The sequence below is a fragment of the Corythoichthys intestinalis genome, chromosome 22, assembly GCF_030265065.1.
Source record: "Corythoichthys intestinalis isolate RoL2023-P3 chromosome 22, ASM3026506v1, whole genome shotgun sequence".
Lineage (NCBI taxonomy): Eukaryota > Metazoa > Chordata > Actinopteri > Syngnathiformes > Syngnathidae > Corythoichthys > Corythoichthys intestinalis.
Window position 1 is genome coordinate 9738621 of NC_080416.1, and position 14693 is coordinate 9753313.

The 14693-nt window shown below is 40.1% G+C and overlaps 1 protein-coding gene across 1 annotated transcript; it reads right to left on the reverse strand.

Moving 5' to 3' along the window:
* Nucleotides 1-124: 124 nt before the first annotated feature.
* Nucleotides 125-14150, reverse strand: LOC130910941 (probable ATP-dependent RNA helicase ddx6). Its single transcript, XM_057828597.1, has 12 exons — nucleotides 13975-14150; nucleotides 9697-10649; nucleotides 9505-9609; nucleotides 8160-8289; nucleotides 7931-8077; nucleotides 7759-7853; nucleotides 7521-7643; nucleotides 7126-7254; nucleotides 5165-5281; nucleotides 5023-5086; nucleotides 2347-2448; nucleotides 125-2272 (listed from the first exon to the last, which is right to left on the reverse strand). The coding sequence occupies exons 2-12, from the start codon at nucleotides 9919-9921 to the stop codon at nucleotides 2058-2060; spliced, it is 1452 nt and encodes a 483-aa protein (XP_057684580.1). The 5' UTR covers nucleotides 9922-10649; nucleotides 13975-14150; the 3' UTR covers nucleotides 125-2057.
* Nucleotides 14151-14693: the final 543 nt, after the last annotated feature.

A 14693-nucleotide genomic window follows, 5' to 3' on the forward strand; every position in this document is an offset into this window, starting at 1 on the left:
AACATTATGACGCTAAACGAGTTTTTTTTTTCATATATACATGTTTGGCCAAATCCCCCCCCCCCCCCCCCCGCCCCCATAATTGTAAATGAAAGCTTAGGAAAAATAATAAAGCACACAATTGTAAATTTCAATTTAGTTTATTGAATTTCACAAACCCTGCATGTAGTTCCAAATTACAACAGTAGAGGACAGTGTGACACTTTTTGCCGAACATTTTGCTGGAGAACTTTCTAATAACTTCCAATAACTGCTAATGCATTCTTAGCAAGAAAAACAGGAACAATGGCTTATAAACAAATATTTGAAACTTTAAACTCCAAGTTGGTGAGTGAGAACTCATGAAAAATTTGTCATTTCTTCCGAAACTGAACAGAACGACGAATTTAGCAACTGAGGTAATTTTCCTAAAAATATTCCTCCCTATGTTGTAATTTTTAGAACAATTAAATCAAGGCCAATTAACTACCAGTGTCAAAATGAATGTCAGTAGTACACGAGGGTTTACCTGAATTTAGCCGAAACTTTTTTTGGGGGGGGCGAATTTTCATTTTAGTGCTTCAGCAAATGAAACAAATTCTTTTTCCACTAACAAAGTTTCAAGATTCCAATTACCCAATTAAACATGAAGCAGGATTTCCAATTTGTAATTTTGTGCCTGTTTCTTAATTTTTAAGTTGTCATTTACCAAAACAGGCAAAAAAATAAAGCACTTTTGACCCAATAGTCAATAGGCTTGCGCACATACACACAAAAAAATGTCTTTTAAGACGACTTAAAGCAAAAATAACAGTCAACATTCTTGACGGCATTCAATTTGACGTCCGTTTTGACCCGAAAACTTAATTTAAAGCCAAATTTTCACAAGTCTCAGAAAGTAGCGCAAATTTTGGGTCAAACTGGAGGTCACGGAATGAAAAGATAAAAGGGAAAGATGTCATTAGGCGTTAAGCGTTCGAAAGTCAGAGTTTTGCGCACCTTTTACTCAGATTTTAAGACTTGCGTTTCACCAACAAAAAGAGGAAAAAGTTACAACGGACATTTGAACGCAGGGTCAAAACTCAACAAAACTGAGTCATTTCGGGTTTTTTGGAAGCTAAATTGTTAGCAAGTGCGAAAATGACGTTCAGAACAGCTGAGTTGAACCTGCATGCAAATGATGTGAACTCACAAGAGACCATTCACTCATTTTTTTTTTGGTTTTGCTTCAGTGTAAACTGAAAATCTGTTCCAACAACAACAACAAAAAAGAAGAAAAAAAAAGTCTTCCCGTTATTCCAAACTCAATTATTGTACTTTTATTTTCTTGTGGGGGAATAGTGATGTTAACTCATTGGCTGAAACACGATTAAGGATCGGATGTCTATCGCCGTCAATGGCAGCCAATGAGTTAAATTTCACTTATTTTTTTAATAGAAAATGCTAAATTAGGGTATATTTTTCCCATTAAATTTTATTCAGGAAGTTGAAAAAAGTTGCAGCTGCCTCTTCAAAAATGCTACAATTTTGCTTTCAAACCAGAAACAAAAATAACCCTTCTTTATTAAACAGAATTTGCCACAAAAGGCAAAAAAAAGGTTTCTTAAATGCAGCCGTGCCAGGCAAAAACAGCTGTTAACTGCCAAAGCAGCAGAACAAAATGGCCGCCCGTAATTGAAATAACACGTTAACTAATTTCGATTTGCCAGATCAGTGGAAATACTAACGAATCGCTCGTTGGCTGCCATTGACGGTGATAGACCTCCGGATTTATTTGAACTAGGAGCGGCGAACGATCGTGTTTCAGTCACTGACGACGGCAGCCAATAAGTTTCCTTGCATAATGGATGTTTACAAAATCAAAATGTGCGTGGCAGGAAGTAAGGCACTTAAGCGGTGAGCGTCGCTGGTGTTTTGACGCTCGCCTGGAAAATGGAATTGCTCATATTTCGCCAAAATCGAGTAAGAAACTCAAAACGGAGGACGAGTAAAGATTCGGTGGTCAGGTTAAGTCGAGATGAGATGTCGGAGGAGGCGAAGGTTAAGCCAGAGTTGCCGCTGGCTCCCTCTCACCGCCTTCAGGTGCTGTCCTGCTGGTGTCCCGATTTTTCTTGGACTTCCTCCACCTCGCAGTCGCCGCTGGAGGAGTGAAACTCGGCCACGTAGAGACTCTTGTCAATGCTGCCGGGGATGGGTTTGATGTCGGTCACCAGTTGGTCTTCTATAGTCTTCAGGTTAAAGCGGTCTTCGGATGTGATCAGGTTGATGGCGAGGCCGAAATGGCCGAATCTCCCTGAAACGAGGAAAATCTCGAGTCAGCTGCGCCGATTTGAATTTCTCGGGACGGGGTTTGTCGAGACTGTATACCTGATCTTCCGATACGATGGAGGTACGTTTCGGCGTTTTTCGGAAAGTCGAAGTTGATGACCACATTGACGGCTTGGATGTCGATACCCCGAGTGAAGAGGTCTATTGGAAAGGAGAAATGAGTATTCATTACAAATGAGTGGCGAATGCCGGTTTTTCAATGAGGAAAGAGACTAGAGTGCCAGAAGTCGAGTCTCCAAACACAAGTAGCTACACTGTTAAGCCGTCCAGACTAGTCGATATTAGCGATGTCATAAATGCCTCGACGAGCATGACATCCCTTCGACGGTTAAAGGAGAGTTTAAAAAGAAATATATGCGTGGAAAGTTAAGAATGGCGGACGCTCGGAATGCAAGCGGGGAAGAGGCACAAAGCAATGCCGATCTTGCATACCACGGCAGCACGTCGGCACCCACCGTCACCGTCACCCAGGTGTAATTTTGGAGGACGACAGGAGACAAGCTGGCGAATCGTTAATCCATATAATGACATTTTTAAATTGAAGTTGCTCGGGCCGCAGCTATCGATTATTTTAATAGTCCTATATATTTACCAACTAGTTAGTTCGAATAATCGAGTCATTGGATTAGGAACATTTAATGCTTTGCAGAAAAAATTTCAGGACATGTAAAACAAAGGCTTGCTAAGACTGCACTTTCAAAAGGGTATTACTTGCGATTACAAAATAAAATTCCAGAGTGTTTCTTCAAACTATGCCGAATTGCACTTTGGTTTAAAAATAAATTAAAACACCTGAGCTTAGCCTCAAACAGTATAAAGAAAAAAATGAGGATTAAGTACAACAAAATAGCAATTGGCCAACTTGCATAGCAAAACTCCGCTATCTTAAATGCTATAAAATGCTATCGTTTTTTTTAAAAAATGTTCTTAACAAATCGTTCAAATGCATATTCACACACACAAAAAAAAAAGCTAAATATACCGTAATTTGCGGACTATAAGCCGCTACTTTTTTTCCTTCATTATAAATCCTGTGGCTTATAGTCCAGTGCGGCTTATTTGTTGATTTATTTGAGTTAATAGGTAACTTTATTTGACAGCTGCGTCATAAGACTGTCATAAGACCGTCATAATTATGACATGACACCATCATGCGCATTACTGAACGCTTATGACAGATGTTAAGTGTCATCCGGCAATTTATGTCACTAACTCCATGTATGTCCATCTTAGATCTTTTACATTCATTCAAAAGTGAGATAATTTGCCGGATTAACACTAAATGACATCTGGTATAAGCATTCTCTAATGCTCATGACAATGTCATGTCATAATTATGATTGTCAAATGACAGTCTTATGGCGCTGCTGTCAAATAAAGTGTTACCAAATCCCATAACAAGCTATTAGTGAAACAACTTGAACAGAAACTGAAGAAATAATTAGCGCAGAACATGAATTTAGATTGTTATTTACATCTGTAGTGCTGCAATGCATGCTAGGAGGCATGTTGACAGCAGGTGGCAGGACAGGTTGACCGTCTCCCCCAAGGGAGCAGTGATGGCCAAATGAAGCTTCTTCAAGCAATGCTTCATGGTGGTTCATTTGGTCTTAGTATTTTTCCAGTGCTTAATGTATATTTGTTAACTTGTCTTATAATGTCGCTGTCAAATATAGTGTTGCCGGTTAATATCTTTTGGTATAAATATTCAATAATATAGTGAGAACAGCTGCGGTTTATAGTCCAGTGCGGCTTGTCTGTGAACAAATGCCGTTTTCATGTCACATTTGGCGAGTAGCGGCTTATAGCCAGGTGCGCCTTATAGTCTGAAAATTATGGTACCTATAAACTAAATTACGAATGTATAAAAACACACTAACTCAAACAAAAACGTACCTACTTACTTGGTCTTAACAGGGAGCAGCTGAATTCTGCCATGTTAAATGAGTTGTCATTTTCACTGTTGCCAATAGATGGCAGTGTATCCACCCAAATCAATAAAACTAAATGCAAACACTTTCAAAACCTTTACAACACTACTCTATACGAATACTCGAAGCAGAAAATTTTGATTCGAAGCTTTTTTCTAATCAAATTACTCGAGTTAATCATTGCAGCACTAGAAGTTGTCATTATGTGTGTCGTACGACGGAGTAGTTGAGCCAAATAAATATTTATTATTAAAAAAGGTTAAAGTCGTACTATTGTTACGAGGAAAAAAAGTATTATTACGTAGGGGTAATGTAGCTGCTAGCTGCTACGCACTCTACCTTAGCTGGGAGCTACGACATTAGATTGTACATCATTTTATGGATAAAATTTGACGTTGATGAGCCAAAATATTAAGGATTTCTTTATTTGTAAAACTGATTCTAAAACACAAAATACCTTCAGTACTGTGATTTTAACGGAGGCGGTAACGCGCTACGTAAAGTACGTAGCTGCTTATTGAGCTACATTAGCCCTAGATAATTATACGACATATTCTCATAGTTATAGTAGGAGAGAGAAAAAAAACAAAACTTTACATTACTACGAGAATAAATGTCGACTTAATAGTTAAATAAACCATGAGTCGGCCAGCTAAACTCTGCAAAAAGTGTGACTTGTAATCCAGAAAATATGGTATTTGCTACTGAGAGGCTGTCAGCTACATTCTTTGGACTGGATTGGACATTATCACCATCAGGGGCGGCTCACAAGTTGAGAACTTACCAGTGCAGACCAGATTCCTGCACAGTCCATTTCTGAAGTCATGAAACACACGGTTTCTATATTCCTGAAAACACAAAACACAAATTACTTTCAGTTTTTTAAACTTAGCAACAACACGTGTCCGTCAAATTTTCTGATTCACCTGCATCATCTTAGCGTGGATGTAAAAGCACGAGTAGCCTAGCTGTGTAATCTTCTTGGCTAAAAGCTCGACCCTCTGAGTGGAGTTACAGAAGATGATGGACTGGTTGATCTGAAGCTGCAGGAAAAAAGAAATGAAGGAATGATGGCTGGATACCTTACGATACAAGGATCACGATAAACGGCTATCTCACAATCTGGCGACATTACAATTATCGATACACAGGGGTTCCCCTACAAATAAAAGGTTGTGGCGCGCCGCCACACCAAAATAAAACCCGCCACACCTTGCAAATGAGATGGGTTTTTTTAAAAGGCATTTTCAAGCTGGCGGCAGCCCAGTGTTAAGGGTTCAGCAGCAACCTATTCATTGTGTGTTGTAATGTCCGTAACTACACGCAACCCCCTTAAGAGACGATCAGACTGGGCAGCTGTGACATAGGGGGAATCAAGTATGACGTATTTCAGGAGTTTCACCTTCCCCAGCCATCGTGTAGCACAGCTGACTCATTGACACTGAGCAACAACCGGTGGGGGAAGGATGAGCCTTACAGTTGCAAGCGAGGGTTTTCTCCATGCATTTTTGGGATATAAAAAAAAGCTAATACCTTAAGGCCGAGTTATACTTCCGCGTCAGACCTACGCCGTCAAGGAAGAATCGAGTTACGACCCTACGCCGTAGCCTGACGCGCGCCTCTCGAATTTTCTAACCTTCGCGTCACCTAGACCTGTATGACGTGGCGAAAACGGACTGTGATTGGTCCGCTCAGACTGTTGTTTCCGGTTTGCCGCGAAAACACCGCCATTGTAGAATAGGATCAAACATTATTTTCTACACGCAAAAATGGACCAAGCCGACGGGAGTATCATCGAAGAGCAAGTCTCGTCAAGACATTATTGTGATTGCCAAATGGCAAGGTCGGCAATTGGGGAAAAATAAATAAATAATAAATAACATTTAAAAAATTGGAAGAACCACCGAGACGTGGGTGTTCGGAATCGAGTGGCCACACGAAGCGGTGACCCAGTCGGCCAAAAACTGCCAACTTTTTATCACTTTATGTCGTATTTTTGGTTGGTGTACTTCATCATTTACTGTGTACATAAGTTTGCTGTGAGTCTGTGACTTATTTACGTGTCACACTTCAAGTATATGAAGAAAAAAAGCACAGATTTGGTGTCAAAAGAGTTGTTTTGATCTTTAATTTTCAATAACAGACAGTTCACACACACGATACATCATCACTGATTGAGAATGCCTCAGTGCTTTTTATGATAACGTTAAAATCAAGGCTCCCAACGCAGTTTGGGAAGTTCCATAGACGCCAGAAATCTGCTATGGCTTCCCACTGGCTGGTTGTAGGACACGGCAAACAAATCGGGCTGGAGGGCTTTGCAGACCTTGAACGCAGTGCTCGACGCCAGTTTGAAGCTAGCCGCCACAGCTAGCTCTCTCCACCCGAGTCTAAAACTCTCTGTGCAGCATCAAAAGTCGGCCAGACCGCCTCGAAACCGTCTTCTGCGTCGCCTGCCCCTCAACATTTGTTTGTTCAATATTTATTCAGTGTTGATGAGCAGAATATTTACTTTCAAGAGTTCCATCTTGCATTGTTTATTTTTTCTCCGACTAGCGGAAGTAAACAAGCATGCCCCAAAACCATACAAACATAACGCCACATCCCTCTAGTGGCTTGGCAGTGAATTACAGAGCAACGCGTTCCCTCACCGCAGAACTATCGAATGTCGAATGACGCCGTGGTTGCTGCGCCGTCACCGCAATGCGGGAGTACAACTCAGGCTTTAGGGACAGCAAGACAGAATTTTTTTGTGGTTTTAAAACCTTGACGTTTTCATACCTTGAAACCGGCATTCGGGACATGCTTAGTTGGTATCTCGTTTGTTTTAATCAAAAAGAGATCCCTAGTCCCCACAAGGCTGAAAACTGAAAAGTGTGTTACTCACCCTGGAGAAGAGTGTGTTAAGACAGTGCACTTTTTGTCTCTCCGTCACATAGGCGTAATACTGAGTAATGCCCTTCAGTGTCAGCTCCTCCATCAGGTTGATCTCGTAAGGTTTCTGCAAGTGCTTGGCCTGCAACGATATTATATTTTCGAAATTTTTTGGAACTTCAGGCACCCAAAAACCATCCTAAAGCATACAGAATAGGGGTGTGAACCTGGGAGCATATCAATAACCTTTTTGGTATCGCAGTATATCACCTTTTGGATATTTTGTCACACTCCTAATGAAGAAGTAAACAAAACCAGGCTCAAAGAGCTAACAGCTTGATCTTCAAAGCGAAAGTAACGGGTGCCAGCTGGCCCCGAGCCGAAAAGATGGCGCAATCGAGGACTCACCATGAATTTTTGCACGCTGATGGGGAAGGTTGCTGAGTAAAGCAGGATCTGCCTGTTCTTGGCCAGGAAACTAATAATATCCTCGATGAGCACCACAAAATCCTGAGACAGCAGTTTGTCGGCCTGTTGGAAAAGCAACTACACTGTTGGGATTGTTCTCATGTGACTATGAAAAACACGTTATTTAATGTTCTTAATAGCAAATGTTCTATTTTTTGTAAGTAACTGTCGTGCTTACCTCATCCATCACCATCATCTGGACTCGATCCACCTTTGCCACGCCTTTTTTTATCAAGTCGAGAATTCTACCGGGTGTGGCGATGACGACGTGAACTGTTAAGGAGAAAAGGTTAAATATTCTAAACTGCAAATTATGAGGAATTTTGACAAAGCAAAAAATAACTGCCGACCAGTTTCGTCCAGGCGCATAATGTCGTCTCGGAGGTTGGTTCCCCCGGTGGTGGCCATGACTTTGACTCCTCCCAAGTGTTTGCTGATCTGAATGCAGATCTGGCTCACCTGCAGCGCCAGCTCTCGGGTCGGCACGACTACCATTGCTAGGTGGTAAAACAAACTTTCAAAACTATGTCAACTATAAAAAAAAAAAAAAAAGTATTAAGTGGTTTGTTTTAATCCTACCTTGTATATAATCTTTTTTAAGGTCTATCCTTTCCAACAATGGGATGAGATAGGCTCCACTTTTTCCTGTTCCATTCTTAGCCCGAGCCAAAATATCCCTTCCAGACAGGGCGATGGGGATACTCTCTTCCTGCAAGGAGTTACAAACTAAGTTGTGAGGTATAATAATTGAATTTGTTTGCTGCTACTGAGGTAGATAGACGTCCAATTAATTTATACTGGGAGTGTTGGCAGCAAAATTGCTGGAAGCCCTCCAGAGTCCAAATGGATTAGATGTCTATCGCCCTCAATTTCAGACATACTGCAGATGAGCCAACTCCTTTGCGGCGTGCGGGCTAACGCCTTCACGGCACACGAGCTAACACCTTCTCTGCATGTGAGCTGCATGGCGAGCGGGCTAACGGCTTCGCGGCACACTAGCTAACACCTTCTCTGCATGCGAGCTTCACGGCGAGCGGGCTGAATCCTTCTCTGCGTGCGGGCTAACGCCTTTGCGGCGCGCGGGCTAACTTCGCGGCACACGAGCCAACTTCGCGGCACACGAGCCAATTCTTTCGGGCACGCGAGCTAACGCCTTCTGTGCGTGCGGGCTGACTCCTTCTCGGCGCGCGCGCTAACGCCTTCTCGGCGCGCGCGCTAACTCCTTCGCGGAGTGCGAGCTAACGCCTTCTCTGCATGAGAGCTAACACCTTCTCTGCATGAGAGCTAACGCCTTCGCGGCATGAGAGCTAACGCCTTCGCGGCGTGCGAGCTAACTCCTTCGCGGCGTACGAGCCAATTCTTTCGGGCACGCGAGCTAACGCCTTCTCGGCGCGCGTGCTAACTCCTTCGCGGAGTGCGAGCTAACTTCTTCTCGGCCTGAGAGCTAACGCCTTCTCTGCATGAGAGCTAACACCTTCTCTGCATGAGAGCTAACGCCTTCGCGGCATGAGAGCTAACGCCTTCGCGGTATGAGAGCTAACGCCTTCGCGGCGTGCGAGCTAACTACTTCGCGGCAGGTGAACTAACGTCTTCTCTGCAAGCAAGCAAAGTCCTTCGCGGCCTGTGAGCTAACTCCTTCATGACATTTGAGCTAATGCCTTCGCGGTGTGTGAGCCAACTCCTTTGCGGTGGGTGAGCTAACGCCTTCTCTGCAAGTAAGCTAATTATTTCGCGTCGAGTGAGCCAACTCCTTCTCTGTGAGCTAGCACTTTCAACGCAAGCGCCCTAACGCCTCCGACTACTTCTTTGCTATCGCAAAACAAGTGAGCTAACTCCTTCGTGGCTAGTGAGCTAAATCCTTTAAACAAGTTCTCAGCAAACAAACACTCGTAATGCATGTCCTCTTTTTCTTTTTTAAACATACCTGGACAGGAGATGGTTTCTCCCATCCCATTTCAAAAATGCCCATCAGAAGTTCTCTTTTAAGACAGTAATCTTCAAATTCATTGCCCTTAGTAGCAGTCACATCCTAAAGGAAGAAAAAACAATAATAAAGAGAAGTTGTTGTTTTTTTACAGGCAGATGTTGGAAGGAAGATATTTCCTGTCTGACTCACAGAGGTTTTGATCCTAGTATCTTTAGGAGGAAGCTTCAAGCTTTTCTTCCAGTCATCTCCAAACTTGATGCCTCCAGCTTCTTGAGAAGCGGCGCCTGACACTTTCCCTTGAGTGGCGGATGCGGGCTGGACAGAAGCCGCTTTGGTCTGTCCTCGAATCTGTCCGTTCTGCTTGTTCAGTCCCATGGCGAGCGGGCCGACATTTTCGGTTCTAGCTGTAGCCATTTTGCAAATGTTCTCCCAAAATCTTCCTTCACTGTCTAATTTTTGCCACTTTAATTTTTCTTACTAAATTGTATCTCAAAATGTAAAAAAAAAAGATTAATAAAGCATTAACAATATTTTCTTTGAAGTCCACAGCTTTTTACATGAGCAAATCAACCAATGCTATTTACATATACACAAATGTATGCAGTTTGGTCCCCTTTAACAAGAGTGACCGACGTACAAGAACCGCAAAAAAATGTATAAACAAGAAACTCTTCAAAATGAAGAGATATTTGCATTAATATACTTGCTCACAATATAGAAAAATTATATGTGAACAAGTATCAAATGTGGCTCAAGTCCTGAAATAGAACAACTAAGGCAATCTCGGAACTTGGGGGATATTTTCTTCCAAATAATTTGAGTTCAATATACTCGTTTTGACACCAAACAGTGTTTCCTGGTTTCTCGTCAGTGCACGGTGTTTAATGGATGTCCTTCTGGGAAAAAATTTTATGTCCAACTCTGTACATGTGTCTTTCCCCAAAATTATATATTCCCAGAATATTTCCAGCCGATATCACAAGGGCAATCAAGTCCAAAGCCAGAAAGCTTTCCACCCCTTTTAGTTCACAGTTTCCTGCTTGGACACGGAACGTCTGGAGGTCAAGGTGTCACTCGTGGGAATGTGACAGTGATCAATGGACTTCCCACTTAAAAGCGAGCCAACAGCTCAAATGAGTCTCCTGAAATATGGAAAAAAACACAAGGATTTGGTTGTAAAAGTACATTAATTTATCAATCAAGAGAAATACAGATCAGACGATTTTTTTTTACCAGTGAAAAGTAATATTCATAATTTGCTTTGTTTTAAAACCCTCGAATTTTTAAATTCCCAATCCCTGTTATTGGTACTTTGCATCATCCATAAAATCATTTGTATTTTATGATTATTTTGTATTATTTTACTTTATTTTTATACGTTTTTAGGGCTGCAGCAATCGATTATTTTAGTAGTCGATTATTGGATGAACTAGTTAGTTCAAATAATCGAGTAATCGGATAAGGAACATAAAAAATTAAAATGCCTGAGCTCATCCTCAAATTGTATAAAAAATATAAATGAGGATCTATAAACAACAAAAGAGCAATTTACAAACTTACATAACAAAAGTCCGCTAGCTTAAATGCTATAAAATGCTAACGTTTTTTTCTGCCATGCTTTTAACGAACACATATGCCCACAAAAACGGCTAAATATACCTATACTAAAGTACGAATGCATTATATATATTAAAAAAAAGCTCATTCTAAAACTTAACAGGGAGCAGCCAAATTCAGCCATATGAAATGAGACAGACAAGAGGGCAGTGTATCCACCCAAATCAATAAAACTAAATTCAAACCCTTTCAAAACAAACCATTACAACGCCACTTTAAACGAATGCTTGAAGCAGCAAAATTTAATTTGAATCTTTTTTTCTAATCGAATATTCGAGTTAATCGATTAATCGTCGCAGCATTAATGTATTTAATTAAACTTTAACTCGATTAAGCATTTACTTGAAAGCAAAAACAGATTTGAAAATCTTATTTCTTTTAAATTTAGCATCAGGAGGTTTTTTTAAATAAACTATCCAATTATTACATTTGCCTTTGTAATACAGTGATCCTCGCTACTTCAGGCCTCAGTGCATCACAGATTTAAAAAATGTATATATCATATAAAAGAGATCTAAAAACATTGATGTACACTTTATTTACATACACACACATATCCTATGAGAGAGAGAATGTATTTGTATTATTTATACACTATTTTATGTAGTGCTGACAGGATTAATCAATTAACTTGAGTAATTCGATTAGAAAAAGGATTCGACTTAAATTTTGCTGCTTCGAGTATTCGTTTAATTTACTCATTTGTTCCCAAAAACGTATAAATACGTTCTATTTTTAAATTTTTCAGTGTCCCAAAGACGTATACGTCTTTTACGTTTTTATTCCAAAACAGACATCTCTGGGTTGTGATTCAATTTAGCGCCAAAGCACAAAGCTGAAAATCCATTTTGAAGCAATAAAACTGGCCACTGGAGGGCAGTAGGGCATTTGGTAAGACCCGCAACCCTATTCAACGGCAACGAACGGCCAAGACGTAAAGCCGTAAAGCTGGGCCGCCAGCGGAAGACAACCGAATGGATACCAGGCGCAGGACGACCGAGCAGAACAACCGGGACCACTAGATGCTGTTGAGTCCGTGCTGCTCGCAAGCAGAGCCCGCAGAGACTCAAAAAAAAAAAAAAAAAATCTTTTTGAGACAGGCAACGATGAGGGGAAAGTTTAACCGGCTGTCGCGGCCACAATAGCGTCATCCTTCAGTTAGTTATGTGTAAATAAATTGTTACTTTGCTATCAAAAGCTCTATTTGTCTTGTTGTTTCTGTTATTTTGTAAAAGGAAAACATTATTCAGATGTTTATGCTTGAAATGTATGCTTTCACAAAAAGCTCAATTCCTCCATTTTTTTTTCATCAGAAATTGGAAAATTGCTCAAACTAAGCTACTTTCTAATGCTGATTTCTAAAGAATGGAAAAAGATATGAACTTTTTTTCTGCTGAAAGAAGAGAGTAATCTTTCTTTAGGTGGGTTCCATGTTTATATAGCAATAGAACAGAATTTACTGTGAGCCTTGCAAAATCAGTCAAAATCCAGTAAAACGGCCGGGAGCGAATGGCCTTGCTCTGGTGAAAATGGCTGGGAGTGAATGAGTTAAAGTGGCGTTGTAATGGTTTGTTTTGAAAGTGTTTGCATTAAGTTTTATTGATTTGGGTGGATATACTGCCCTCTAGTGGCAACAGTAAATATGACATAACTCATTTCACATGGCTGAATCCAGCTGCTACCTGTTAAGACCAACATAAGCTAAGTTTTTGTTGGAGCTAATGTTTTTATTAATGCATTCCTAATTTAGTTTATATGTATATTTAGCCATTTTTTGTGGGAATATGTGTTTGAACCATTTGTTAAGAGCATTGTAAAAAAAATTTTTTTTTTTTTAAAGTTTGCATTTTATAGCATTTAAGCTAGCGGACTTTTGCTATGCAAGTTAGCCGATCATTCTTTTGTTGAACTAAGATCCTCATTTATTTGCTTTTTTATACCGTTTGAGGCTCAGCTCAGGTATTATTTTTATGTTCCTTAATAGATTATTCGAACTAACTAGTTCATTAATTAATCGACGACTAAAATAATCGATAGCCGCAGCCATAGTTTTATGTTATCTATACAATTAATATTTTATTGACGTTTCAAACTATTCTTTAGTGTCTTAATAAAAACATATGCACTTATTGATTATATATTTTAAAAACTATGTTAAAAATGAGGGGAGTGACACAACTTCGCGATTTTTCACTTTACGCGGTCAGTTATTGTCCCTATTAACAGCGATAATTGAGGAATCACTGTACAAATTTAAGAGGCTTGAAAATAACCATTTTTCTAAACGATTGCTTGATTATACAAAAAAATTAACATAGGTATGTCGCTTAATCGTGGCACTTTTTTTAACAGTCCTTAACCAATGACGTCATAACGCGTCGTTTTTTTTTTCACATAAACGAAACCTAACAGAACCGAAATAACACCTTTTCGTCCAAACCAAGAGGTCTGAAACGCAAACAGTCCTTTTGTTAAAACTGAAAAGAGCTTTTTAACCCTTATTTAAAGACGATACAGCCGTTATTCAATCCCACAACGCGGGACAAACAAAAAAGTTGTTCGACAACTAACGTTCGGTGACAGTCACCAACGCAAATATAATCACAGCAACGAATTTGAGCTTTTAAAACCAAACTTCCCGGAGTTCGTGTTATTAAACACTATTTTCTTTCACGTTGTCGTTTTGCGGTCAACAATTCTCGCCCGAGTACTTTACAAACCCAAATTTTACATGTGTTTGTCACCTCATTTCACATCGAGAGCTAAAGTTAGCTTCGAGCTAACCACCTCGCAACAACTGATGTTTTTGTAGGAAACGGCCCCTAAAAAAGAAATAAATACGTCACTTACCTTAGTTCGCTGTTATTTTTTAAACAGACACAATTCCCTTTGCTCGCTATTAAAGATGTTGTTAACACTTTTACGAAGTGAAATATACTTGAAATAAATCGCGTCTATTGTTTTTTTTCTCCTTTAAATCAACATGGTCGCCTTCTTCTTCGTCGTCGTAGTCGTTTCTTCCTCGTGGTTTTGCTCGTTTCTGTATATCTTCGGGGAGTCACTGTGACGTTGCATCCATCTGCTGGCGAAGCAGAGTACTGCAAGAGAAAAGGCCTAAAAGTCCAGCAAACTTAAAAAAAACAACTAAAAATTAGTTAGGAAAAAAAATGATTGATTGCATACAATTAACGCTAGCTGTAGCATATTTCTCAAACCAGAATTTGTTCTTAACAAACAATCTTCATGCAAAATGTCGACCCCACAGCTGATAATGAAAACAAACCTCTTTATCAAAACAGGCGTTCGGGAATGTCTTTTCGAAGAGTTTCACCGGAACTAATCGTCAAAAGCGTGATTCAGTTGCTGCTTTTTATAACGAGAGATAACTTCAGGTCGGCTTCAAGTGGAAAATTGTTGGAAAATCCATGTAACATGCTTGAAGTGGTGGCCTTTTAACACAGATCTGCCGTTCAGAAAATCATGATATTAAAACCATTGTCCAATCAACACACATAAGACCAATCAATACAGCATTTTTGATTTAATAAGTTCTTAAATAGAACACTGTA

Bases quoted from the DNA above. Each gene is read 5' to 3' on its own strand.
- LOC130910941 (XM_057828597.1), bottom strand. From the start codon at position 9,921: ATGGCTACAGCTAGAACCGAAAATGTCGGCCCGCTCGCCATGGGACTG. The intron at 8,078-8,159 runs GTAGGATTAAAA...TTTACCACCTAG, and splicing joins TAAAAAAGATTATATACAAG to CAATGGTAGTCGTGCCGACC. The intron at 7,854-7,930 runs GTCGGCAGTTAT...TCTCCTTAACAG, and splicing joins TATGCGCCTGGACGAAACTG to TTCACGTCGTCATCGCCACA.